This window comes from Triplophysa rosa, linkage group LG14 (genome assembly GCF_024868665.1).
Source record: "Triplophysa rosa linkage group LG14, Trosa_1v2, whole genome shotgun sequence".
NCBI classification, from domain to species: domain Eukaryota; kingdom Metazoa; phylum Chordata; class Actinopteri; order Cypriniformes; family Nemacheilidae; genus Triplophysa; species Triplophysa rosa.
In genome coordinates, this window is record NC_079903.1 from 13,438,192 (window position 1) to 13,462,854 (window position 24,663).

General features: G+C 39.2%; 2 protein-coding genes across 5 annotated transcripts in view; one reads left to right on the forward strand and one right to left on the reverse strand.

Moving 5' to 3' along the window:
• Window positions 1-5,599, reverse strand: ccdc153 (coiled-coil domain containing 153). 2 transcript variants are annotated; one of them, XM_057350481.1, is made up of 7 exons: window positions 5,510-5,599; window positions 2,970-3,065; window positions 2,814-2,879; window positions 2,615-2,734; window positions 1,578-1,670; window positions 1,336-1,466; window positions 1-920 (listed from the first exon to the last, which is right to left on the reverse strand). In XM_057350481.1, the coding sequence occupies exons 2-7, from the start codon at window positions 3,037-3,039 to the stop codon at window positions 792-794; spliced, it is 609 nt and encodes a 202-aa protein (XP_057206464.1). In that variant the 5' UTR covers window positions 3,040-3,065; window positions 5,510-5,599; the 3' UTR covers window positions 1-791. The 2 variants fall into 2 exon arrangements, with proteins under 2 accessions (XP_057206464.1, XP_057206463.1); XM_057350480.1 differs by lacking the exon at window positions 5,510-5,599 and having other exon boundaries at window positions 2,970-3,458.
• The window catches only part of cbl (Cbl proto-oncogene, E3 ubiquitin protein ligase), a 31,265-nt gene continuing 10,405 nt past the window's right edge, over window positions 3,804-24,663 (forward strand). For 2 of the 3 annotated variants that reach the window (XM_057350475.1, XM_057350477.1), the window contains exons 1-4: window positions 3,805-4,577; window positions 7,536-7,783; window positions 22,688-22,834; window positions 22,996-23,152. In XM_057350475.1, coding sequence (XP_057206458.1) covers window positions 4,431-4,577; window positions 7,536-7,783; window positions 22,688-22,834; window positions 22,996-23,152 — 699 coding nt within the window. In that variant the 5' untranslated portion in view covers window positions 3,805-4,430. Of the gene's footprint in view, window positions 4,578-7,535; window positions 7,784-22,687; window positions 22,835-22,995; window positions 23,153-24,663 lie in introns of all 3 variants that reach the window. The other variant, XM_057350476.1, reaches the window with a different exon arrangement.

Consider the following 24,663-nt stretch of genomic DNA (forward strand, 5'->3'; position numbering starts at 1 on the left):
TTTTATTTGAAGAATTTGAGTTTCATTATGTTTAATTAAATAGCAATGACCAATGGAAGAACAAACAAGAAAAAATAAGCCAACAGAGTCATCTGCTGGTCGCAGAGTGAGCTGCACTTTTGAGTGGAGTACAATCATTAGTAATGTAAAGGCACAAACAAGTGTCTGCAGACAATGTACTACAAATTGCTATGAAAAGAACAATGATAACATAATAAAAGGTTATTAATTTGACATAAAAGGTCGTTATGTTCTCATGTGATGAATACTGTTTTTATCAAAAACCACAATGTTTCATTATTGCCAACAGATTTGACTGCTTTCAGAAATTGTGTAAGAATAGCAGGAATGAATTACTCTTCTCAAAGGCATAATTTAACTAGAAAATTAGATATCCTGGGGCTTCATCCTTCATTTTTGAACAATGGGAACTCAGTTTGACAGCTTTAAAGATTTAAGATTATTTGTCACATACACAGTTATATAAATATGCATTGGAGTGAAATTTAAATCTGACATAGACTACTCTATAATCTTTGCATAAGAATACTTTTTAGTTAGTGCGGAATGTAATGAAGAAGCTAACTAACTCAGCTTTAAAATGGCCATTTTTTATATTATAAACAAATGCAAATGTTCCCATCAGGTCTATTAGTCTATCTTGACATGCCTTTACATGATTACTGATTTGATGTCAATGAGTTGTGCTCCCAACCCAGGTTCAAGACAAGTATCCAAAACACGAAAACTTTGCTGACCAGTTCCTTTCAACAGTGAAACTGAAGATGTCCTCATATGTAAAGTGGATTTATCCCGAAGTCAACGAGCGTGTCCTTGACCTCCTGATGAATGACTGTACTCTGCTCCTCCCAATGCAACCGAGTCTCAGCCAGCTGAGAAAGCAAACTATCCAGACAACCCTGTGCCAAGCCAATAGACACCAATTAATAAAAAACCTACTCAATTTAAGATGAAAAGTAGTTTATTAAATGGGGCATGTCTCGCCATCTGGCGCAAGTATTTAGAGGTGCAGATGGTCCTTACTATGCTAAAATACTAAACGCTTAAACGAAAAACCTTGCGGCTGGCAATTAGATTTGTTAACACTTTAATTAACAGCCTACTTCATTTGTTTACTTTTAATATTAATTACACTCATTTAGGTGAGACAGATTATGTCACGCTGAAATGCCACCAAGCAATTTTAAGCCATGCGTCATGTACGAGTTAATAAAAACATGTCATCCGTTCAAGCATATAATAGATATTTTGACACAGCGCTGATGTTTCATTTAATCATTTAAAGAGCAATGCTTTGACTTTCAGATCACTCACGTGCATGATCTTCTCGCACTCTCTCTCCATGCTGTCCAGCTTGCACTGGAGGTCAGAAATTATGGCCTCTTTCTCCGCTTCCCTCTGCTCTCGTTGCTCTCGCTCGGATTTTAATTGAACCTGACACTCGGCTAATCACACAAAGGCTTTGTCTGTCATCAGCGTGTCATTGGAGAGCATGTGTTTGGATAAAGAACACTATGACAAGCAGGAAGAGTTTGAATGTGCACGGTTGGACTCACCCAGTTGTGTCTGAAGCAAGTCCACACTCACTTCTAGCCTGTCTACTTTAGTCTGCAGATCCGTTTCCATTGATTTATATTGACGATTGAGATCTTAATGCAATACATTGTGTAAATAGTAATATTAATATAACAATATGTTAAAGAATACATTATTATTAAAGGAAAGTTCTGGTCCTTGATGCTCATTGGCTAGATGTTGTGTATTCATGACAAATCACAGCTGTAACCTGTTTTTGAGCTACTATTTATTTGTCTCAATGCACAAATAATTGGTTATTATTTATGTTGCATGCTGGATAATTAAAGGGGTCATATGACACGGCTGAAACGAATATTATGGTTTGTTTTAGATGTAATGCAATGTGTATACACGATTTAAGGTTCAAAAACGCTGTATTTCCACATACCGTGCATGTTTGCATCTCCTCTTTGCCCCGCCTCTCTGAAACGCGCTTATTTTTAACAAAGCTCATCGCTCTGAAAAGCGAGGTGTGCTCTGATTGGCCAGTTAACCAGTGCGTAGTGATTGGTCGAATACTGCAAACCTGTGACAGAAATGTAACGCCTCTTACCATATTTTTTGAACATCAGGTTCCAAAGCAATTGTGCTGACAGTTATGCTCAACTTACTTGCGTATACATTTGGGCGGTCTTAGTCAAATCATACCACCAACTGACGTAGATTTGTGGGGGTGTGGTTACACGAGGCGTTTCAGGCAGGCCTGGGTGAGCATTCGCTTTTAGATAGAATGCATCTTTTGTTCCAACACTTTAATTTTTGCAACGCCAAACACACCAACGACACAGAAAAACACATATTCGCGCCATATGACCCCTTTAAAAATGGTGTTTCTGACGCTATTAACCTTACAGTGGTTGCTTTGGTAAGATTACAAATTAATTTACAGCATTTGTGAATCTAGCTTTGATGTTTTGTTCCAGGATTTTCAACATAGCCTGCCCTGCAACATAACATTTTGTAAATTATGCAGGTGTACTCAAAACATTTGACAGCATTGCAATGTAATACAGACCTGCAGTGATGTCCTTCATGTCTGATCTCTCTTGAGTAAGCACTTGGTCCAAATCTCTTATTTGACTTTTCAAGTCATCTCTGACTGCGGTGGCCTGACGTGCTACACTGGACCTTAGAGCTGCATAAAGTAAAAAGTAAAAACAGCTAAGAGAACAAATCCTAGAAACAATACGATTTAAAAATGCTATTTGTCTTACCAAGATGCTCTTTTAGAACAGCCACATCTAGGACACTTCTCCTGTACTTTTCTGTAAATCCATCATCTGTGTATGATGAGAAAAAAATATACCAGTTGGGTTTTTGTTTAAGTATATCATAACATATAATTCGATTATTACGTAAGTAATCAACACCTTGTTCCGGTGTACTCTTTTTAGGCTTTTCCTTTTTGCTGTTTGCTTTCCCTTTTTTCTTTGGCGGCATGGCGTAGAAAATTTATTGCTGCATCCCTGGAATAGAAGAGAGAAAGTTTCATTCAGTCTGGATTGTGTACACAGAGCCGCCTGGTAGCGTGGGCGGGGTCAGAGAGAGGCCGGCCAATCACCTTTCCATCATTTTACTATCAATTGTTCTATGTAGACCGCATTGCACCACGTTACAGGCTCGTTGCCTGGAGGTGTGTACCGTTGCTAAGAGATTCGCGCTGTTGTAGAGACAGGAAAGCCCTTTCAATTATTCAGATTTGTCAAAGAGACTCTTTTTGTTCTTAAAGTATATAGCGACATAGGCTACAGATCTGAAAACACTCTCAATAACAAGTGTTTTTAATTACGATAGGTTGAACATTTATGTTACAAAAATACAAATATATTAAACGTGTATAATAAATGATCATGTGATGGGATGGGTCTTCGAGCGCCTCTGATGAGAGTTTATAGTCAAATAGGCCTACTTAAAAAAGTAAAAAACTTTTTAAATAACACCTCTGAATTCTTATCGTGTATAGTAAATATCTGCATAATTAATCTTTTAACCAGGGCTAAAGACCGAATTCTACAACTGCGACGAAGGCTAAGCTCATAAATATTAATTATCATGCTGGCGTTGCTTGGTTACCTTCCTAGAGCGTCCAGTTACGCGCCCTTCTTAATATTCATGAGCCATATTCACATAGGGGCGAGGATGGGGGAGGAGAAACGTAAGAGAAGAGGGCGAGGTCTTACAGGGGGAAGAGGATGAACAGGAAGTGCAATCACTCACGTCACGCGCACGGGTGGGGGTGACGGTGACGGAAGGCGGTGTTTATTTCCCTAATACATTTATTTATCTTATTTCCCCCTGCCGCCCGATATAAAATATATTTTCATGTGGAGAACGCCGATGTGCACTGGGGTTTATAAGCGTGAGCGATCGGTTTTCCCTTTTTTACTTAGACTTTGTTTGCAGGGGCTCTTTTCTCGCTCTCCCTGAACTTCCCGTTGCAAGAAGCGCATAGAAAGAAAGAAGAGAGAGAGAGAGCTGCAGGAAAAGGGAACATCACGCACGGGGTGTCGTTGTGAAAGCAGTCGTTCCTCTGCGTCCATACACTCCTCGCCGTAAAACTTATTTCTTGACGCTTTATTTACAACCGGATCCGTTGCGTTATTCGCCTTTAAGTGTAATACAGTCTACAGCGGTGGTTTCCAGCACAGGGGATTTAATGGGAGTCTTGCATCGATAAAGCTCTTTCCCCCCCTTGACGGACCCTCGCTCGAACCGAACCGGACTCGGGCGCTGTCCTCACCGGGGGGTGTGCGATCTAACTTAACGTACTTTTTTTTTTACCACGAAAAGCAAAGGCAGGTCGCTCTGGCCGTCTTTTGTGGAGTCCGAACATGGCAGGAAATCTGAAGAAAGGTGGGGGGCTTATTGGCATGATGAAGGACGCTTTTCAGCCTCACCATCACCTCCATCACTCCCATCACCAGCCCGGGGCCGTGGACAAAAAGACGGTGGAGAAATGCTGGAAATTCATGGACAAGGTGAGTGAATTTATCAAGCGAGATCCAGTAGTCGAAGGATACAGAGATGCGATGCAGCTAGCAGCCTCGGTCTCTTGTTAGCTTGTTAGCCGGATGGCCTGCACGGAGGAATCCTAATGCAATATGGCAGGGCAGCTCAGCTAAAGCAATTAGCTGAATGGTTTTCAGTCTAATAGACTCTGTTCAACAGGCCGTGTAGTCTTGGGAATCCACTTGGATTTAATTTTGAAGCGTAGGTCATTTCTGGTACACTTAGCAGGAATATGGTAACGTTACAAGAGTGTTGCAGGGTCCTGTGCTAACGTTAGTTATGTTAGCTGAATAGCTCGTATTTTTACTTTGCAAGTAAAATGCATATTGTGGGAGGAATAGGAATGGTTTGACTATTTAGATCCGACTTAATCTGCGTTGGGACGCCATCAAGAGCCAAGTTAAAATCTTAATGCGTGTTAAACAACCAACATCTGACTCTTTGCTGGTCCAGTGTCTGGTCATTCTGTTGGTTAACTCGATGTAGACGTGGATGTTGGGATGAACTGCCCTCTCAACCTCTTCTAACGGCTTCCATTCTGATGTTATTCATGTTTTTGTGTAGTTGTTGAATAACTATGAAGTGTCACATTAAACCGTTTTAAATTGAATTTGACTTTCCATTCATAAGCCAGTTTTTGTCATTCCAGCTTTTATAATGTAGTCTTTTCAGAATGGAGATGAATTAGTAACTTGCTGTCATTTGGTAATACACATCTAAGCAAGTGGTCTCATGATAAGGATCCTTATTTCACACCTGATGTAACCAAGAATAAAAACACACACAGTTAGTAAAGTAAAAGACTGCAGTTTAAAATTGTTACAACATCTGCTTTTTCTTTTGCTGCATCACAATGCAAGAGTTAAAGCTGCAGTTCATGGAAAAAGTTGTGGTTACTGACCTCAAACTTCCTGTGATGTTTACACTGATGCATGAGCAAACGACAGCAGTCACATCTGTCACAGACAAGTCTTCACGATGAGCCACCTAGATATTTACCTTCAACTTTGCTTTGCAATGTATGTTTAACAAAGATAATTTAATAGTTCCTGAGAAACAGCTCATGCTTCCGGATTGAGATCTGTGCTACTTCCTATTTGCTTAGTTTCACATGGGATCATTTGGTTAGTGCACATGTGACATATCACACTGTGGTCATAAGTGAATCTCCCTTTTTGGCAACATAACATAAGGTGAAAATGTACAGCATACAACCTCCGAAACCTTTTTAATTCAGCAATTCAGTGTTTCTGAAACAGCAGTTTAGGGTATTTCCTCTCTGGTTTTTAAGGCACGTTAAACTCAGTTCCTACTTTGCCAATATGACCTGTTCTGAAAGGAACAGATTCTTCATTAGTTTTTTGCATTCAGCAAACTCAAACGATATAGGCTATTTATTATCCAAGATGAACTTTTGCATGTTAACCATTTAGTTATATTCTGTGAATCTCGTGTAAACATTTAACAACTTAACCAAATCTACAAGAAGTTATATGTCTAAGCATTTCAGCTAGCTTTATTTGTTCTTGCAAACAAGATGCATATTCGAATAGAACTAAACAAAACTTCTGTGTGACTACCTTATTTACAAACACAAATTATTATTATTGTAGCATGCACGCTCGCTGATAATTTTCAGGCCTAACTAATAATACTAGGGGTGCATGAGAGCCAGAGGTTTGTACAGCACCAGTCAGACTGTATAGTGGCCCTCATGTGATGTGTGATGTCATCAGCTCAACCCACCCCCCAATCACAGCTGGTCGCGTTCTACAGACATAATAGATAAGAGAAGCCACAAGTCCTCCGAGCAGCTGCATGCAGCGACAGCCTCTTGTCGAGCTGGAACGTGTTCTCAGACCTTCACGAACTGCAGGAGTGGTGACATCTGAGAAGTTTCCCATTTCCTCAAATTTCCCATCCGCATCTTAATTGACAGTTCAAAAGGTGATGATGCTCAGCTTTAGTCCAGACAGAGCAGAACCACTATGTCTAAATTAAATCTGAAGCTAGTGGACCATCACCCTGGCCATTAAGCGGTTTGACTAATGAAGTGTTTGGAGAACTATGGGCATGCATTTAATCATTGTGATTTATTGTGAGGGAGAAATTTTTTTCTTGAAGCTTTCCAAAAGCTTCAAGGCCTTAAGTAGGTCTCTGCGATATGACATATTGGAGATAGTTTGTCTTTTCAAAATAAACCTTTTGGAGAATTTAAAATAAACACATACACAGTTTTTGAACCGGCTTTGTCGACTAACCAAAAACCCCAGAACAATCCGATTACAACTGCTCGTGTAAATGCACTTGTGTTGTAGATTGCATTTATAGATGTTTGGATATGTTGAAATGCTCTTGTTGTTTGGCTTGAAAGTTTTTGGCCTGAAAAGTTAAGAAAAATATTTATTTGTGTATATTTTAAAACTTTAGTCTCTTTTCATTTCCCCCTCTCGCTTATCACACTGTAAGATAAAACTTGCAAAATGTTGGCCCATAGAGGATATGGAGTTAGTTGAAAATTCTGTTTTCTTCATCGTCACTCATCTTAATGTCTCCTTAGAGAATTGTACAGAATATTTGAGTCAAAATATTTGGACAGAGTTTGTTGGCTGCTTTGTTAACAGACTGATATAGACCAAACAGACCATGTGAGCTTTCTCGGCCTTAATAAAAGGATCAGATTCTCATTATCTCTATCTTTTGTGTATAGATAGCCTTTTTGACCTGAGCATATCAGTATTTGGACTAGCCATGGTTATGTATTCTCTGTGTACATTATCGCTTCTGGTGCTCTTTGTTAGCTTATTATTGCAGTAGGTTTGGTTCTCTATGCATTTTGCATCTTGGTGTTGGCAAAAGATATCATACTTTAAACCAAGTTTACATATACACACAATTTAGATTTTTTTTTATTGTCTCTGGTCCAGGTTGTGCGATTATGCCAGAACCCCAAACTGGCCCTGAAGAACAGTCCACCATACATCCTGGACCTACTGCCGGACACGTACCAGCATCTCCGCACCATCCTGTCACGCTACGAAGGCAAGATGGAAACACTAGGTGACAATGAGTACTTCCGTGTTTTCATGGAGAATCTGACCAAGAAGACTAAGCAGACCATTAGTCTTTTCAAGGACGGCAAAGAGAGAATGTTTGAGGAGAATTCTCAGCCCAGGTGAGGGGTTTTCAACATGGTAAAACGTGATTTGGTACTCCAATTTTTTGTCAAATATTTCAGGTAACCAAGTTTTTTACATAAACCGTGCAATCGCCAAAATAATTAGGTTCTCTTCGGGTTTTTTTTACATTTAAAATAATAGGGAGCTGCAGAGTTTATACATTTTTGTATGCAAACCCCTTAAGCGAGTTAGCATTTTACCACTTCCTGTACCATTGCCCCAAAGTCAATGGGTTTTTTGGATGAGTTTTTGGTACATTGCCTGAAATATGGTATGTGTTAACAAAATCTTTTTTTACATTTTAATCTATGACATTAAACACACCAGTTATAAGCTTGTGATTTTTTAAAAGCTTTATTGTGTCTTAAAAACGGCGGTTGCTAAAAGCGGCTACTTCCTTTGACAAGGACACTAGACGTCATCACGCATATAAATCTCACAAATAATTCAACATGGGCACAAATCTCTAAAGACGTGAATGGGGATTCATTGACGGAGTAATTACTCACCAGAAAACACGTATTTAATAAAGTTAGAAAAAGTTGTCGGAGGTTTGGTGGTGGTGACGTTGATATCGAGCGACCGTGGTGTAGTCTGTTTATAGCCTTGTGTTAGCTTTTACTTCTGGCGATTGCATTTCGGCTTCAAAAGTAACAAATGTTTTGTTAGGCTGAAAAGATTATCTTGATAGACAACATGTAAACATCATAAACCTTTGTTAATCCCAGATCTTTTTTTTTGCGATCTTCCAAGTCTATGGGAAAAATGCATAGGCTTTCGGTCGAGGGAACCAGTGCGGTGCTAACTTCTGGGTTGGCCTACAAAAATGTGTGATCTCTGCACCACTCCGTTAGTTCTGTCATCTTATTTTTCATTCGTCAGCTGACATTTGTCGTCACTCATTTTGTCGAACAACCCTCAAGCTGTGCGAGTTTGTCATGTCTCTGTTTTAACCAAATGAAGGTGCGAGAGTAGAGTAACACTTCGTCTTTATCTCTGGCTGTCGTTGCGAAGCAGTTCCGTGCTGCTTCATGTTCGCATTCCCCTGCAAGTTAGCTTAACCTAGTGTGGGAGGCAAAAGCAGAAGCAGTGGTTCACCAGGCCTTGAATCGCATTATATATCTTGCTTTATGATGAAGCTGAAGCTCAAGTTGTGTAGCAAGATGCAAATGAAGATGAGCGTGTAAGCGCTCATGGTTTAGACAGTGGACTCAGATAATATCAGGTGTGTGGTTCTTTTGCTTTTTTTAAAAACACTGGGCTTGTATGAGTGTTTGGAAGAGGATTGCAAAATGCAAATAATATCGGCCATGAGAGGAAGAGTTTGACTGAGCTCTTAAAAGTAACAGGTTGGCTAAAGACCTGTCTGAAATGTATTAATCATCTTCTTCATATACTTTTGTTTTAGAACATGAAATCTGTTACGTCCCTATTCAGGGTGTGTTAGCTGTTTTTTGTATCTTTTCCATAGCACAACCCTCCAGCCTACGTTGTTAAAAAAGCACATATGAAAATTACCTTTAATAGGCCTGTAACCTTTGAACTCAATTTGATAAATGTTTTAAGCCTTTTGACTACGGTTTGACCCAGATTGACACTACAGTATGATTTAAAAGCGGATGCTTTATTTAGAAAACTAAAGTCCCATGTTTCCCTCTGGGAGCTCAGCAGTGTTGTTTAAGGGACAGTCGACTTAAAGAGAAAATGCAGTTTAGTTGACTGTCAACATACAACTTTATGCTCATCATTCTTACAATCTGCATAACTGGGTTTCCAGCACTACAGACCATGTCATTAATAATTGTTCATACTGTTTGCCTCCTGTGAGACTGAACAAGTAAAACATTTTGATGTCGAAAACCATAATAACTAAACACAATCTTGTTGTATGATGACGAGGGCCTCCTATGAGCTGATTAAGTAGCAAATTCTTGAGAGGATTTCAGTGTTGTTAGACTGTGAAGATGTAGTTTGCATTGCTGAGGGGGCATTGTGTTCGTAGTGAGTGAGAAGAACAACATGATCAACTCTGACGAACCAGTCACACTTCTGCCACACAGACACTGCTCTTCCTGTTAACACGGTCACTTCCTCTTCTTGTTTCTCATAGGCATGCATTGTGGCTGGCTGAAGCCTGTCACTGATTATAGAATTGCTTGCCTTACCTTTTACTTGGGCACTGACATTTGGATTCTGTCTGCGTTCTTATAGATGATGACCCAATATTGTGGCTTTGGTGCAAATATTAGCTATATTTGCATAATATGTATTGCAAAAATTCTGATGTACAAGAAAATTGTCAGCAGTTAAAGTTCATCTTTGCCAAGCAGTGTTAAAGAAATGACAACTAATAATGACATAAAAATCATTATGAGTGGTAAGAGTATCCTATAAAGGTCTGTAAAATCCTTGCACTTTTAGTTTAAGTAGACTAAAGTTAGTTGTGTTCACGCAGCTGTTATGAATAAGAAAACCCAACATATTTTCTAAAAACTTTGACACATTGCAATGTTTGAACGAAAGTAGTTGTACCTTATTCTTGTAGCGTCATGTGTTATTTTCCATTGCAGTACTTTCCTCTCATATTAGTTTGGTTATCAGTTCATCTTATCTAGGGCTGCAGCTATCGATTCTTTTACTAATCGAGTATTCTACTGATTTTCCATCGATTAATCGGGTATTCGGATAATAAGTACTTTTTCTTTATTAAAAAGCAATACTAATTATACAAGAGAAAATAAGACAGGTCTCTTAAAATGAGTAAAACAACTAATTTGTTTCCTTTTTAGAACAATTAGTTTTTATTGCTGAAATAGCATACATTAATATCTGTGAAAACTAAACCCATTTAGTACATTCCATTGCCATATTAAATTCAAAATGCAATATAATACAAATATATAAATAAGAAACATGAATAAAAATGGAAATAATAATTTCAAACAATAGCCTATGACTTTTATTTTGGCAGGTTGTCAGCAGATGCTTATTTTTTAGTATGTCTGTTTCTTCACTCAAACAATAACATGTTTGTGAAATAAACTCTCAGCGCAACTCTGGAGGTGAAGTTCATGTCCTCATTCAGCGCAGACGCAGACAAATTCATGAGCATCACGCGTGTAGCACGTTAAACTGTGCAGTTCATTCACTCAGACACGCAGACCAGACAGATGAAATGTGTAAATAACAGGATTCGGTGTCCACTAGTCCGCATCTAGTTTGATGGACTCAATGCAGCCGGAAAACAAGTTTCACTCGTAAAATAGACTAAAACCAAGTCAAATATCAGTTCACCATTTCAATAAGCTATTAGGGCTGTGACGGTGGCAGTTTTTTACCACCGCGGTGGTAATAGACAAATCGACCGCGATGGTGCGGTGGTTGAGAAATATATATTATTTATATAAATAATATTTATATTATTATATTTGCGTGTAGCAACCACACGACGAGTGGAAGAGAAATATAGACCTTATTTAAATACTTGAAATTGTTAAATAATTGAAATATGATATCTGAAATAAATGAGGATGAAACATCCGTCAATGTTTAACGCGCAAATCCATCAGTGAAACGGCACACTACAGCATATAAAACATTTAAATAAACATCAGTAAATAATGAAAACTTAAATGATATAAGAAAGCTAAATACTAAATAAAAAAGCTCTTGTTGCAGTAACTTCAGTCAGTGGCGTATTAACCCTTACAGTCCTTAACAATTCCATTTGAAACAAACTGTTTAAACCTACATTGGCTTTCCTATTCAGATTGCCATAAAAACTTTACTTTTTCCGACTCGTCGTTGATGTGAAACTTACTTGTTGACATTGTCCAGATTAAAATGTGTACAGCTGCACTAAATGCGCGTTCAGAAGATGTGCACAGGAGCGCAAATGAAGAGATGTCTCTCCGCAACCGCGGCAAAACCTGCGCGCGCTCCGACACTAAGCAAGCGGGTCATAGCCAGTTTTGATTTTACGTATCTGTTCATTTCACAACAAGATCCATTGCAAAAGCCGCAGAATAACCTAGGTTTCGCTGCAGGCCTGCGCTCTTACGCACCAACGGAAACGTATGCCAATAATTTCTGTTAATTTAAAATCTTTTAAATAAAACCATCCACAACTGAAAGGCTACAACTAGCAATCGTTATCGCAACTCTCATATTTATTATACCTATATTTGTCAGAGTGACGTGCACTACCGCCGGTGGCAGTTCTCCACCGTCATGGCACTTTACCATCGCTGTGGTGCGGTTGTTACGGCAACCGTCACAGCCCTATAAGCTATCAGTTATTTATCAGCATGAGAAATACGTGTGAGCGTGTGAACAGACTAAAATGCGTGTGTCTCGCGGTGAATGCATGAGACTTGAGAGCCCTGTAACATGAATAGATTTTAGCGGGCTGTGCGTCAGTAATAACGGTCCGTGGGGAAACGCAGTGCTCCGTGTGTACTGTAGTTAAATGGATTAAACGAGGCTTCGAGGCAACAAAAATTGCCTCGATGATTTTTTGTATTCGAATAACTCGAGTTACTCGAGGAATCGTTTCAGCCCTAATCTTATCTGTGAAGTGAGGTGTGAATGACAAGAGTGTATTAACAATATGGAAATGCAGAGCATATAAAGTATAAAAACATGGTCATTATTATTTGTATTATTTATATTATATTATTTTTAACCGTTTGTAACAGGTGTGAGGTATACGAATAGTTTCCTTTTGATAAAGTCTCAGCCCTGTCACAAGATGAGTTGACGTTTGTTGTGGTTAGGTTGTGTCACTGATGTTCCATACTAGTTAAGATCTTATCATTTTTTCATACATTGCCCTGTGTGAATTAGAGAGGAAAATATAACCAGTTGCTGAGGTGCACAAAGGTGACAATATTGTATTTTAGACGATGGAAGGTACTTCCCTTCTGTGAGGGAATATAAATTTGGTTAGAATTATGTGATTCAATTAAATTAAATTTTATTTAAATAGCGCTTTTCACAATGTTTCATTGTTGCAGAGCTGCTTTACAGGAAGAAAGACGAAAAAATAAACAAAAGTTAGTATTAGGATTAAAATAACAAGGGTCCATCTTTGCAAAGGATGCTTCAACACTTGCATATATGCAGCAGACTTTGCATATTTCCAGAATAGGTTAGTAATAAATGTGACAAAGTAATTGACAGTTTTGTTTTTTTAAAGGAATAGTTCACAAAAAAAAAAGAATTCTGTCATTTACTCACCTTCGAATTGTTCCGCATCTGTATAAATGTCTTTGTTCTGATGAACACTGAGAAATATATTTGGAAGAATGCTTGTAACCTCACAGTTCTTGGACCCCATTGACTACCATAGTAGGAAAAATTACTTTGTACGTTTTTTTTGTTCGGTTGAACACAAAAGAAGTAGGGGTGTAACGATACTTCATAGTATGATATTTCGCGATGCAAAAATGTTACGATGCACATCGTAGAGAGATGAGGATATTTTACGATATGATGTTTAATTCTATTCGTTGAGCGGTCAAGACGCTACGTACTCTGCGCCAGCACATCACGTGTGCTTATCTCACACATGCGGTAGAGAGACGTCTCTGGCAGTGTTGCCAACTTGGCGACTTTGTTAAACCCCTTTAGTGACTTATTTTTCAAAAAGAGACTAGCGACAAATCTAGATACTTTCTGAATAAGCCTTGGTGACTTAGCGAAACATTCTTCTTCGCTTCTACTGCCCCGCAAGAGCTAGTTTTTGCCTTCCCAGCGCAGCACCGCCTCTGTCTGTCTATTCTGTTCAGTGAGCAGCAGGGAGAAGCAGTACATTCAGTTCAGACTGCCCTGAAGCATGAATGAGATACGAATGTACAAACAGTGTTTCCAAGAACTAATCACTTATTGACCTTGTTTGAGCATTTATGATTTAAAACGCGATGACTGTATGGACGCATACACATGCATACAGACGGATTTTAGCTGTTCAACGAAAGTGACTGCTGGTGTGTAGTTTTAAGTGGTCGAGTTCACTCACTATTACAACGTTTTTGTTGTGTGCCAACAGAAACTGAAAAATAAGTAATTAAGAACCTATTTATTGTGCATTATTTTGGGTGTATTGTTTAATATAATACTGTATACGACAGCTCAGAGAGTAGAGATATGAAGCAGACCTGAAGCATTTCGCTTGCCTTATGCTACGTGATGATGTCATTGATATGCAAATTAGCACGTGACATCATCTGGCTACTTTTCGGGCAGGCTTTAGCTACTTTCCATTGAAAATAGTTAGCAACACTGGTCTCTGGGAGAACGGGAAGCACAAGACACAATCTGTGTCTCCACGTGGTTAACAAAGCGTTGTATTTTCCTTCACAATCGCCGGTAAAACACAGCGAACTTGAAGCGTGACTGCTGGAGAGTCACCCCGAAACTCATTACAAAGGTAAGCAGAAACGTTTTTATATGCCAATGTTAATTTATCCGCTAACGTGAGCTGCTGCATAACGTGAAATGCAACATAAAGTAAGCCGAAAGAAACCAGCGCTGTTCCGATTAGAGAAGTGATGAAGTGAGTCGCACTGGACATTAAAAGATTGAATGACATGCTAAAGATCGAACAAAGTATGTGATTTGCAAGATTGAAGAAATGTAATACAGTTTATGTAATATGACTTCACAGATACTGCGTTTGAGGCTGTGAGCTCTGTCAGAGCATTTCATTGGTTGAATGTACTGAATGAATACGCCTTTCACTGAACGAACGAGTCAATTGAGTCAAAATGAGACTGAATGAAGTGGTACATGTCGTTCATGGTCTAATAGTCTCTGTGTTGCAACAATGCATATCCAGTAGTTACTGAACTTTTCTGAAAAATAAAGGTAATGACCTGGTTTAATTTAATTCTAACGTCAAGTAAATTATCAAAACAGTTAAATCTTTGTATGGAATTTAACACCAATTAAATTATTTAAACCAGTTAGATTTTTCAGTGACAAACCTGCAGTACAGAAGGTTCAGTTAAGACTTAAAATGTAAAAATTCTTTAGTAAGTTGTATGTGCAACAAAAAAGCTACTGAAATTGTTAATATTTTGAAAAATAAATGTTATTTGTATTTCAGTTTTTTTTTATTTTGTTAAAAATATCGTGATGCGTAGCCCAGCATCGATATATGTACAGAATCGTGAGCTGATTGTATCATTACACCCCTAAAAAGAAGATAGTTTGAAGAATGTAGGAAAGCAAACAGTTCTGGGGCACTTTTGACTACCATTGTCATTTTTCCTACTGTGGTAGTCAGTGGTGGCCAAGAACTGTTTGGTTACAGCATTTGTCCAAATATCTTTCTCTGTGTTCAACCAAACAAAGAAATTGATACAGGTTTGGAACAACTAGAGAGTAATTCATGACATAATTTTCATTTTTGGGTGAACTATCCCTTTAAATTCTGTTGCACGCTGACCATTTCACACTAAAACAGCCTTCAATTCAGTCTCAAATAGTCAGAAATGTGTTTTAAAAAATGTGTGATTTAGATGTCTGATTTCATAGGCATTGTGTGTAGATGTGTGTATTCACTGTAGTTTATTAACTACAGTATAACGCTTATTTTATTTAATTGATAAGTGAAAAAACATATACATACTTATGTAGTTGTTGTACAGGTTCCATGAAGTGTAAAGAACGTCATTTTTTTTGCAGAATCGTTGCTTGTAATAATATTTTGGCTGTCAAATACTATGAAAAAGTAATTTTATTGAAGCAGATTTGTTTGATAGTCACTTGCGGTCTTTGTGTTTAATACAGGAAGTGTTGAAATTCCTGTGAGTACAAGACTTGCATCTGTGGGACCCAGAAGCGTATTTCAATTAAGCCTGCTTTGTATTAATCATTCATTGTTTAGCGAGTTGTATTGTTCTCAGGGGATCACAGGAAAACAAGCAAGCCTGGAATCAATGGAGCTGAGCAACCAATATTCACTGTGATGCACAAAGTAGTAATCACATCTGAACTTCCGTCTTAAAAATAGTTTTGACCGTTTTTCATGAGTTTAAGCACACAGGCAGAGCTTCGGATGGAAATGCTTTTAACACGTCCGAGGATTGTATTGCAGCTCGAGTTACTACGTCCTGCATCTCACTGTCAACTCAGAGCTGAGTTCAGCGTGTTCAGCCGAGAGCTGTGCATGCTAGCCGTGGGGCATCATGTTTATTTATGGCCTACAGAGTACACTGTCAGAAACGCACTACTAGAAACTACTAATGTGCACAAAACATTTGCTCTCTCACTTTTAAAGTCACGGTTCTCCGGTTTCCCTGACAATGGTTATGTTGATTTCACAACAGTGCTTCTGGGTTTCGGGATTTTACATTAGACCTCAAGTTATGACCTAAAATAATATTTTGATTATGACATTAATCCTCACGTCATTCCAAACCTTTATGACTTTCTTTCTTCAGAACACACAATATATTCTGAAGAACATTGGTGACCGGGTGATTCCCACGAAAACATGATTTTCTTAAAAACCCTCACATCAAGAAAAATGTCCTTTTCATTCATTAAAAAAGATATGACATGTGTAAAAGCATTAATTAAAAAAACTGACAGTTTAACACAATTTTGAAAAAAAATCACAAAAAAGACTTTTCGTGACCATAACCATTTTAAAACTGTCAATCCCATAGCATGTTTTGCTTATAAAAGAGAAGCCATCGTTATGTTGTTAGACATCAATGTATTATATTTTAATAAAAATTATACATGTCACTGTATAAATGTTACCTGTATCGGTAATGAGAATCTAAAAGACTGTTACGTTTAGAGAAATATAAAGTAATCTTTAACCAGGTCGCTTTTCGAAAGGTCCTGGCAGATGTGTTTCTTTAAACAAAATTAATGTAAATATCTTGGACAAACCGGGATGCATTACGGTAATGATAACAGATAACAGTTTAGCAGAAAAAGCAATAAAATACCAAAAAAATTCTGCATATTGCATAATATCATTATGCATTGTTATGCATTGCGAGTGTTGATGTTGAACTGTCCCTTCACTTTTAAAATGAAAGGTGCTTCACGATGCCATAGAAGAACCATTTTTGTCTAAATGCTTCCATAAAGAACCTTTAACATCTGAAGAATCTTTCTGTTTCACAAAAGGTACTTTGTGGCGAAAAAAAGATTCTTACAATTATATAAATGTAAGGGCCCGTCCACACCGGGACGATAATCGTGTGCATTTATCGTCGATGTTTAACGCGTCGTGACTAAACAAAGGGTGCCAATGTGAGTGTGCACACCAACGCGGAAAACTGCAGGCGTAAAAGCGCCATTTTTTAAAAACGCTTCTGCCTCGTTTATTTGGTTTGACGCGGCGCCTTAAAAACTGGCCTTCCGATGAGATTTGCGCTTTTGTTCACGTACCTGGAGCTGTTGAATTTACAGTAAAACACAACTTGGTGGCACTGAAGCACAAAACGGTCTTGCCGAGCACAAGAGGAAGCAAGATGAATTCTTCTTCTGTGTGACAAGCGATTGTCAGAATGCATAAAGTTGCACAGTGCCACTTGTGTACCGGGGTGTTTCTGTTTTTCATTAAGCGCCATCTATGTCAGGGAGTGAATTTGCTCGTTCACTCGGCTCATTGCCAGTGAAAATCGTTTGGGTATGAACGCCAAAAAACGCTGGCGATAAGCGCGTGCGATTGTCACGGTCTGTACATACCTTAAGAATGAGATGGTTCTATAAAGAATCTTTGACTGAATGGTTCTTTGTGGAACCAAAAATGGTTCTTCTATGGCACCTTTATTTTTAAGAGTGTTTAACAAAACCATTATAATTTATCATTATTACTCTGACCTGCATGCGCCCAACAGTATGCAAACATAACATTAACATGACATAAGCTGAATAGGAAAATTGACCAATTTGGTTTCTAAATTTCGTAACATTTTTGGTTTGTGCTCTCGGCAGCCGCAAAGCAAATGTGGCTAACACATATGTTTTTCTTGTTACTGAAATGTGTATTTAATCTAGTCTGCTTGCCAGGTAATTTGTGCATGTTAGCATTAACATACTTTTTTTAGCTTCTACCAAATTATCTCCAGTTTGATTTGAATGTATAGGCGTTAATGTCTGTGTTAAATGTTTTTCCTCCCTTTAAAAGTTGAATTGTGTACCATGGTTAGTTGCAGTTTGTTATTTGCTTTGTGCGTTGTTGGTTTCCTCTGCTGTCCTTGAGCCAGTCAGAACCAACTTGTGACCCATCACTTCTCAAAAATCTCTAAAACCCTTTTCTTAAAATCACCCTGGACAAAACAAGCAAAGTTTACCAGTGGACATTACAACATCAATTCAGCGTGCATGAGTGGTGGATGCTGGCCATCGTGTTTGTCTGTGATTGTTCGAGTGTATGGTTGCTCTCATCACTGTTTCCTGATCTAGATCCGGTGTGAAGGCAGTTCAATTTGGACAGTTACATTTTTGAAGTGGTGCCGGTTTGTGTGTTCTCATGAACATGTCGTTTGGATGCAAATAGTGACCAAGCGACGATAAAGTCACTTCCTGAGGCGCACAAAGGTCTGATATTTGTGGAAATGTTAAATGTTACAAGGAAGTGTGAACCGTAAGACGGCTTGTGAAATAGTTGATATTCTAGTGTGATGCAGAGTAAATAAGCGCAGGGCTTTTTTTTGTGAAATTGTAAATACATTGAAGCAGGCGCTGAGGAAAGACTAGGTGTGAAGCTTATGAACTATTAAGTCTTTGATAATCACCCGTGTGCACAAGCAGACCGCTCTTGCTTTCTCCAGTTGCCTTGACTGTTTTATCACGGAAAACAGGAAACAGGATGGGAGCAGCCAGCTGCAGGTCAAAGGTTAGACCAGAAGAGGAGGAAGGCTGACAAAAGCACACTTTCTAGGGAGGGCTTGGCCCATAACCATAGCAACAGTGAGGAGAGGCTGGCCTGCCAGGGGATTGGAGGCAAAGAGAGAGAGGAGGGGATTGTTAATGCAGGCGGTATTGAAGTTTTCTTTTTGTGGTATGTACGGAGTTCTTGTTGAGCATTGATAAAATATCTTTTATAGATATGAAGGCACAGTATAAATGCATTTCCAGACTTAGTGCATAAGTTCATACTGTACTTGTTGCACACATGCAAAAACAGCACTAATTTACTCAGAGCTCTTGGGTCATTCTCACGAAACTACCATTTACCGTTTACCATAGAAAGTATCATAATAAACAACTGTGTTCTCTACCTTGCGTAAAGCATAATGTTAACGTAGGAATGAAGTATTTATGTATTTTACTGCTTTTTCTGCTGAAATTATCATTACCATAACACATCCTCAGGGTTTTTCCTGCGTAGAAAAGTTGGAGGCGGTCGCCTCCATCAAATTTCGTGCCACCTCTGACTCTCACCCAAAAATACGTCGGGTGTCTGTCTTCACAAAAAAGCACTGCGTGCACTCAATGGACTGTCAATTGTAACAGCATTATGCTGTTTTGTTATCAGTAGTCAGGTTTCCATTACCCTTCAAAATTCGCAAATTGAAATTGAAATTACGCCCAATGGAAACACGTCAATTTCGCAAAAACTCCCATGTATCGCAAAAAAATTCTCACGCTCGTATGAGGTGTGTTTTCAGGCAATACGATAAAGGCATATTTCGCAAAACTTCAATGGAAACACTTTTTGTCGTATTTACAAGTCACGTGGCGTATAAAAAAGTCATATGACCATTGGTGTGTTTTGGCAGAACATTTGGAAAGATAGGATGTAAGGAATTCGCATTAAGTCATATCTTATATGAGTGCAGTATGGAGATTTATTAGGAACAGTGAGGTAATATGAAAATATATAAGGAAACATAGACATTTCTCTTCACTTTTTCATCACATTAGGTGGCACTATGCACTAAAGTTTGTTTGCAACCTGCCATAAAACGTACAAAGTACGGCCAGAATGACTTAACGCAAGAAGAATCAAAATACAGTTTAATCGCATAACATCATTTAATGGAAACGCAGTCATTCCGCGATATTGTTTCGACATTTAGAAAACAACGCTTAAATTTTGCGCAAATCTGTAATGGAAACCTGGCTAGTGAGACACTGTAGAGTTGCAGTTTAATTTCCTCCTAAAGAGCTATATTAGGAGCTGTATAAGGTGTATTTGCATCCAAGTACGTTCAGTTTCTTGAAAACACGCACAAACGTATTTACATTATGTTTGATTTTGATCTACCAGTAGCTTTCAAATGGCTTCCAGGTTAACAGATTGCTTTATATTGCTTTATACACGACTTTTCTCTTCTCCTTACGAATACAAGTAGTTTTCTGCATTTAAAAAAAGGTTACATGTATAATTTTCTATATTTTCTATATATAATTTTCTGTCTTATGTATGATAAATAAATATTTTGCTTTTTTTAAGCAAAACATGCGATGGGATGGACAATTTTAAATGGTTGCGGTAATGAGAATTTTTAAGACACTTTTTGTAAAAAAAAAGTTTTATTAAAACAGACTGCTTTTTGTGTATTGTGTAGCAGGAAAGTATGCATATTCAAATGCTCTTTTGATCTGACAGGAATTTTGCATGTTCAAAGACCATCAGTAGGTATTAATACAATGTTATTTAGTATGAATGGCGTACAGTGAGGGTTTCGCTTATTGTTCTGAGGAGTGAAGCTTCAGTCTCTGGGATTAGCAGAGCGCTGCTCTCAAATGCCGTCCTCCACGAGCCCGACAGCTTTAGTGAGTGATTGAGCGAGGCCGGCCGCATGAGCCCTGGCCTTTTTGTGCATCTGTGCCCTACTTCGTTTGAATCTCCTATCCAAAGCCTCTCTTCTCCCTCATGGTTTAAATCTACATAAATATACAGAGCCGAGCGTGCGTCACGCTTTCAAAATGTTCGGTTAAAAGTGGCAAATTCTGCATCGCACGAAGGCCTGTGCAAACTCATCGTTCTGGTCAGGAAGTGTGGCACAGCTGGTTTTTACAGAAGGCACGCTGGCACGCTTTTGACCCAAGCCTGCACAAACAACAACTGTTCCCAGAGCCTTCCATAGTTGAATGAGCGTCTAAAACCAGGCTGTGAGGACAGCGATGTTTCAGGTGTTGCAGTAGCAAAGAGAGAATGGAAGTGTTTTGGAGGACTCTGAGAGAGAAATGTAGCACAGCTGACTCTTGAGTTTTCTTCAGCATCGACTCGTAAAGCTGTGCACAAAGAGAGTCATTGCTTATGCAGGACTGGCTGGGTTGGACTCGCCCGGCAGCTGCTCTAGGTTTCAAAGTCTTCACAGACGTTTTTGTATGAAGGTACCTCTTAGTAAAACTGGTTTCAAAGCTTTCAAGATTGATCCTTTGTTTAGTAGAAAAAAATTCAAATGTATCTTATGATTTGAAAGCACTTTCTAAATCCTCCTTTTTTACACTAACCGTGCAAGTGCCGGCATGGAATTGTGGGATGTCTTAGACTGAGAATGATGTTCCCTTAAAAAACAAGTAAAATGAAGGTATCTTAGCTGACTAGCATTTTGATTTGCCTTCCTGTTTTCGTGTATTTCTACCAATTCCGCATTTTCCTCTTCTCTTTTTGCTATTTTTTCTTTTGCCTTTTAAGTTACACTCCACTCACCCTTTTCTTTGTCTTAAGATGCATTTTGTATGGAACATACTATCTCATTCACTCTCTCTTTCTCAGTGAGAGTAAGGACTTAGTTTTTGCAGGCAGCTGCGCGCTACCACGCTCACGCTCTCTCTCGTGCATGTCAATTCCTCAGGCTGGAGCGCCTGTACAATCCCCCACTGTGCTGCCGTCTAAATCGTGGCTTTCTTTGCATTTCCTCCCCCTGCCGTGTAGCGTGGCCCTGGCTGCCTGACTCAAGTGCCCAGGCTTAGTGGAATCAGAAAAATGCAGCAGGCATTCAGAGCGTCCACCTCAATCCTCACTGATGCGGGTCTGGCATGCTCCACTGGCCACACCCACTGCTCAAACTTTTGCCAAACCCAAAATCAAAATGTTGAATAAAAGTTTGCAGAAATCATTATAAAGCTAGGTTTGACTCTTGATTGGACTGTTTTTGAAAACATTAATTAATGTTTTAATGTCATGATTTAACACATTTGATCAAATAAGACACATTTGGAGTATCCAAATCCTGGCTGTTCTTAGCTTTGTAATGCAAATGTATAGTGACCCACTTCAAAAAGCACATATATCTGTCATAAAGTACAACATACGACTCCAGAGTTCATTCATGTCACATGATGTGAAACGACACATTTGTGAGCGAAAACGATTCATATTTTGAGCTAATTTAGTCACGTTTGGATGTAAAAAAAGTGTTCTCACTCAAAATGGCTGCACGCAGGCTCGACGAACCTCAACTTCTGAATATCATTGTATGTTGCATGTCCTGTGACCGCGAGAACCAATGAGATTCAAACGGTAAGAACATGGCTGCTTGACAGTGCTATTAATCTCAAGTTTCGAATCTCATTGGTTGTCACGTGTCTTGTAACCACAAGAACCAATGAGATTCAAAAGATGAGATTCGGTGAGCCTGCGTGTGGCCATTTTGAGTGAGATCAGTGGTCATTTTGTTTACATCCAAACATGACTGAATTAGCTCGAAATATTAATCGTTTTTGCTCACAAATGTCGTTTTGTGTAATGAGACATGTATTCACCATTATGACTGATTCAGTATATGCCTTTTTTGAGGCTTCAAAAACGGTGTCTCTGTCCATTGGCATTACCAAGCTGGGAAGAATCAGTATAACTCAGATTGTGATCCACTTAAAGATGAATTGTTTGGGTGAACAGTTCTTTTAAGTAATGTTTGAATGCATTTAACATTTGTGTGAATCTAGAACTGTTCTCTTTTTTCCTCTTTCAGACGGAACCTGACGAAATTGTCGCTGATATTTAGTCACATGCTAGCTGAGCTCAAAGCTATCTTTCCCAATGGGCTGTTTCAAGGTGATAACTTCAGAATCACCAAAGCAGACGCTGCAGAGTTCTGGAGAAGATCATTCGGGGACAAGTGAGACGTTTCATATACTCTTCGTTCTCGTAACGGATTAACACAGTGTTCTCAAGGAGAAATCAAAGATGGACTTTGGCAAAGAAATTGTTAATTTTTAATCCGATTTGAATTCATGTGAAATATCTTAAATAATCTTGATGATGTAACCTGAATTTCAGGACCATCGTGCCTTGGAAGGTGTTCCGGCAAGCCCTGCATGAATTCCACCCCATCAGCTCAGGCCTGGAGGCCATGGCTCTCAAATCCACCATTGACCTTACCTGCAACGACTACATCTCCGTCTTCGAGTTCGACATCTTCACCAGGCTTTTCCAGGTGCAGTTTCCAATCCCCGTCGCTTCCTCCGAGCAGTGACTAGCCCCATTGTCTCCGTGCTCAGAGGAGGGGAAGGTCTGACAATGACTATTGTTGTTTGGACGTGTGCTGTGGGTATGGAGGCGCTGTTTGTATGCGTGTGTCGAAGCCGAGCCTCGAGTTCTCTTGGCTGAAGGCCAGCCTGACTGGGGGCCTCTTATCACCTTTTGTAGCTCAATCAGGCTTGTTTGCACTCCTGCGAGCAGGCGGTTTCCTGAGGCAAGGAGACGAGAGAAGATTTGTAAGAGCTTCAGCTGTAGAAGAGAGACGTGTTTGACCTATTTTAATGACAACTTCTGCTAACCTCTGAGGGATGTTTGCTCTAATTAAATGCCCTTTGAGAAATGTTTGAGGTTGCTGCTTTATTTGTATACTTGTGCACACTTTTTGCGTTGCGACCACTTAAAGGGATAGTTCACCCAGAAATGAAGATTCTTTCATCATTCCAAACCTGTATGACTTTCTTTTTTCTGCAGAACGCAGAAGAAGGTATTTTTTGAAGAATGTTGGTAACCAAACACAGGCCCCCATTGACTTCCATTCTATGGACAAGAAACCACAGAGACATTTCTCAAAATATCGTGTTCTACAGAAGAAAGAGTCACATACAGGTTCTAAACGACATGAGGGTGAATAAATGACAACAGAAGTTGTATTTTTGGTTGAACTGTCCCTTTAAATAACTTTGCAACTACCTAGAGCACCCTAGCAGCCACACAGCATCTTGCTAGAAACAACCCAGAAAACCTTAGCAACTTTGGACAGTCCCCCGGCATCCACCCAAACTCTCTAGCATCATAGTGGCAATGCCTCTAAACATCCAATAACAACATCTAACCTCCGTTTTTTTGTCTTTTGTCATGTCGATTTTCAATGAAACAGTTTCCTGCTGTCTCTTTTGTAATACTGATCTGTAATATTCCAGCTTTTGAATGCAGTACTTCTCTATCTGACGGAGGCTTGGCAGCACTGCTGTCTGTGTAATGAGCTCATTATTCTGAGTGCTCTAGTACAGACATCACAGACATCCACTGCTCTCTCTCTCCTCAACAGACCATAATCACATCTATCCTGTAATTAGCTTCCCTTTCCCTTCCATACTTCACATCAGAGCTAATTCGGGAAAGGGGTCAAGATCATTTTTTTATGGCCGATTTTAGCCATAATCAAATTGCCCTTTGATACATGTAATAACCGAGCTCAAATTGACAGTAAGGCATAATTCAAGCGTGTTAGTCTGTTGGAGCACTTAAAAAGGTCACCGAGCCGGCAGCCCAGCGGGCGTTAGCATTCATGGCTGTGCTTGTGTTGCCCTCTACCTTTTGCTTCATTCATTCGTACTAGCTGCCAGAAATAGACGGGCTGTTTACAGAGAGACTGCAAAAGCTTTTTCACGAAGCTCCACGCAGCAAGGTCACGCTTACCATCAGCTTCTAAATGGACCTGCCCCGTTGGAGTGACAGGTGTGGTCC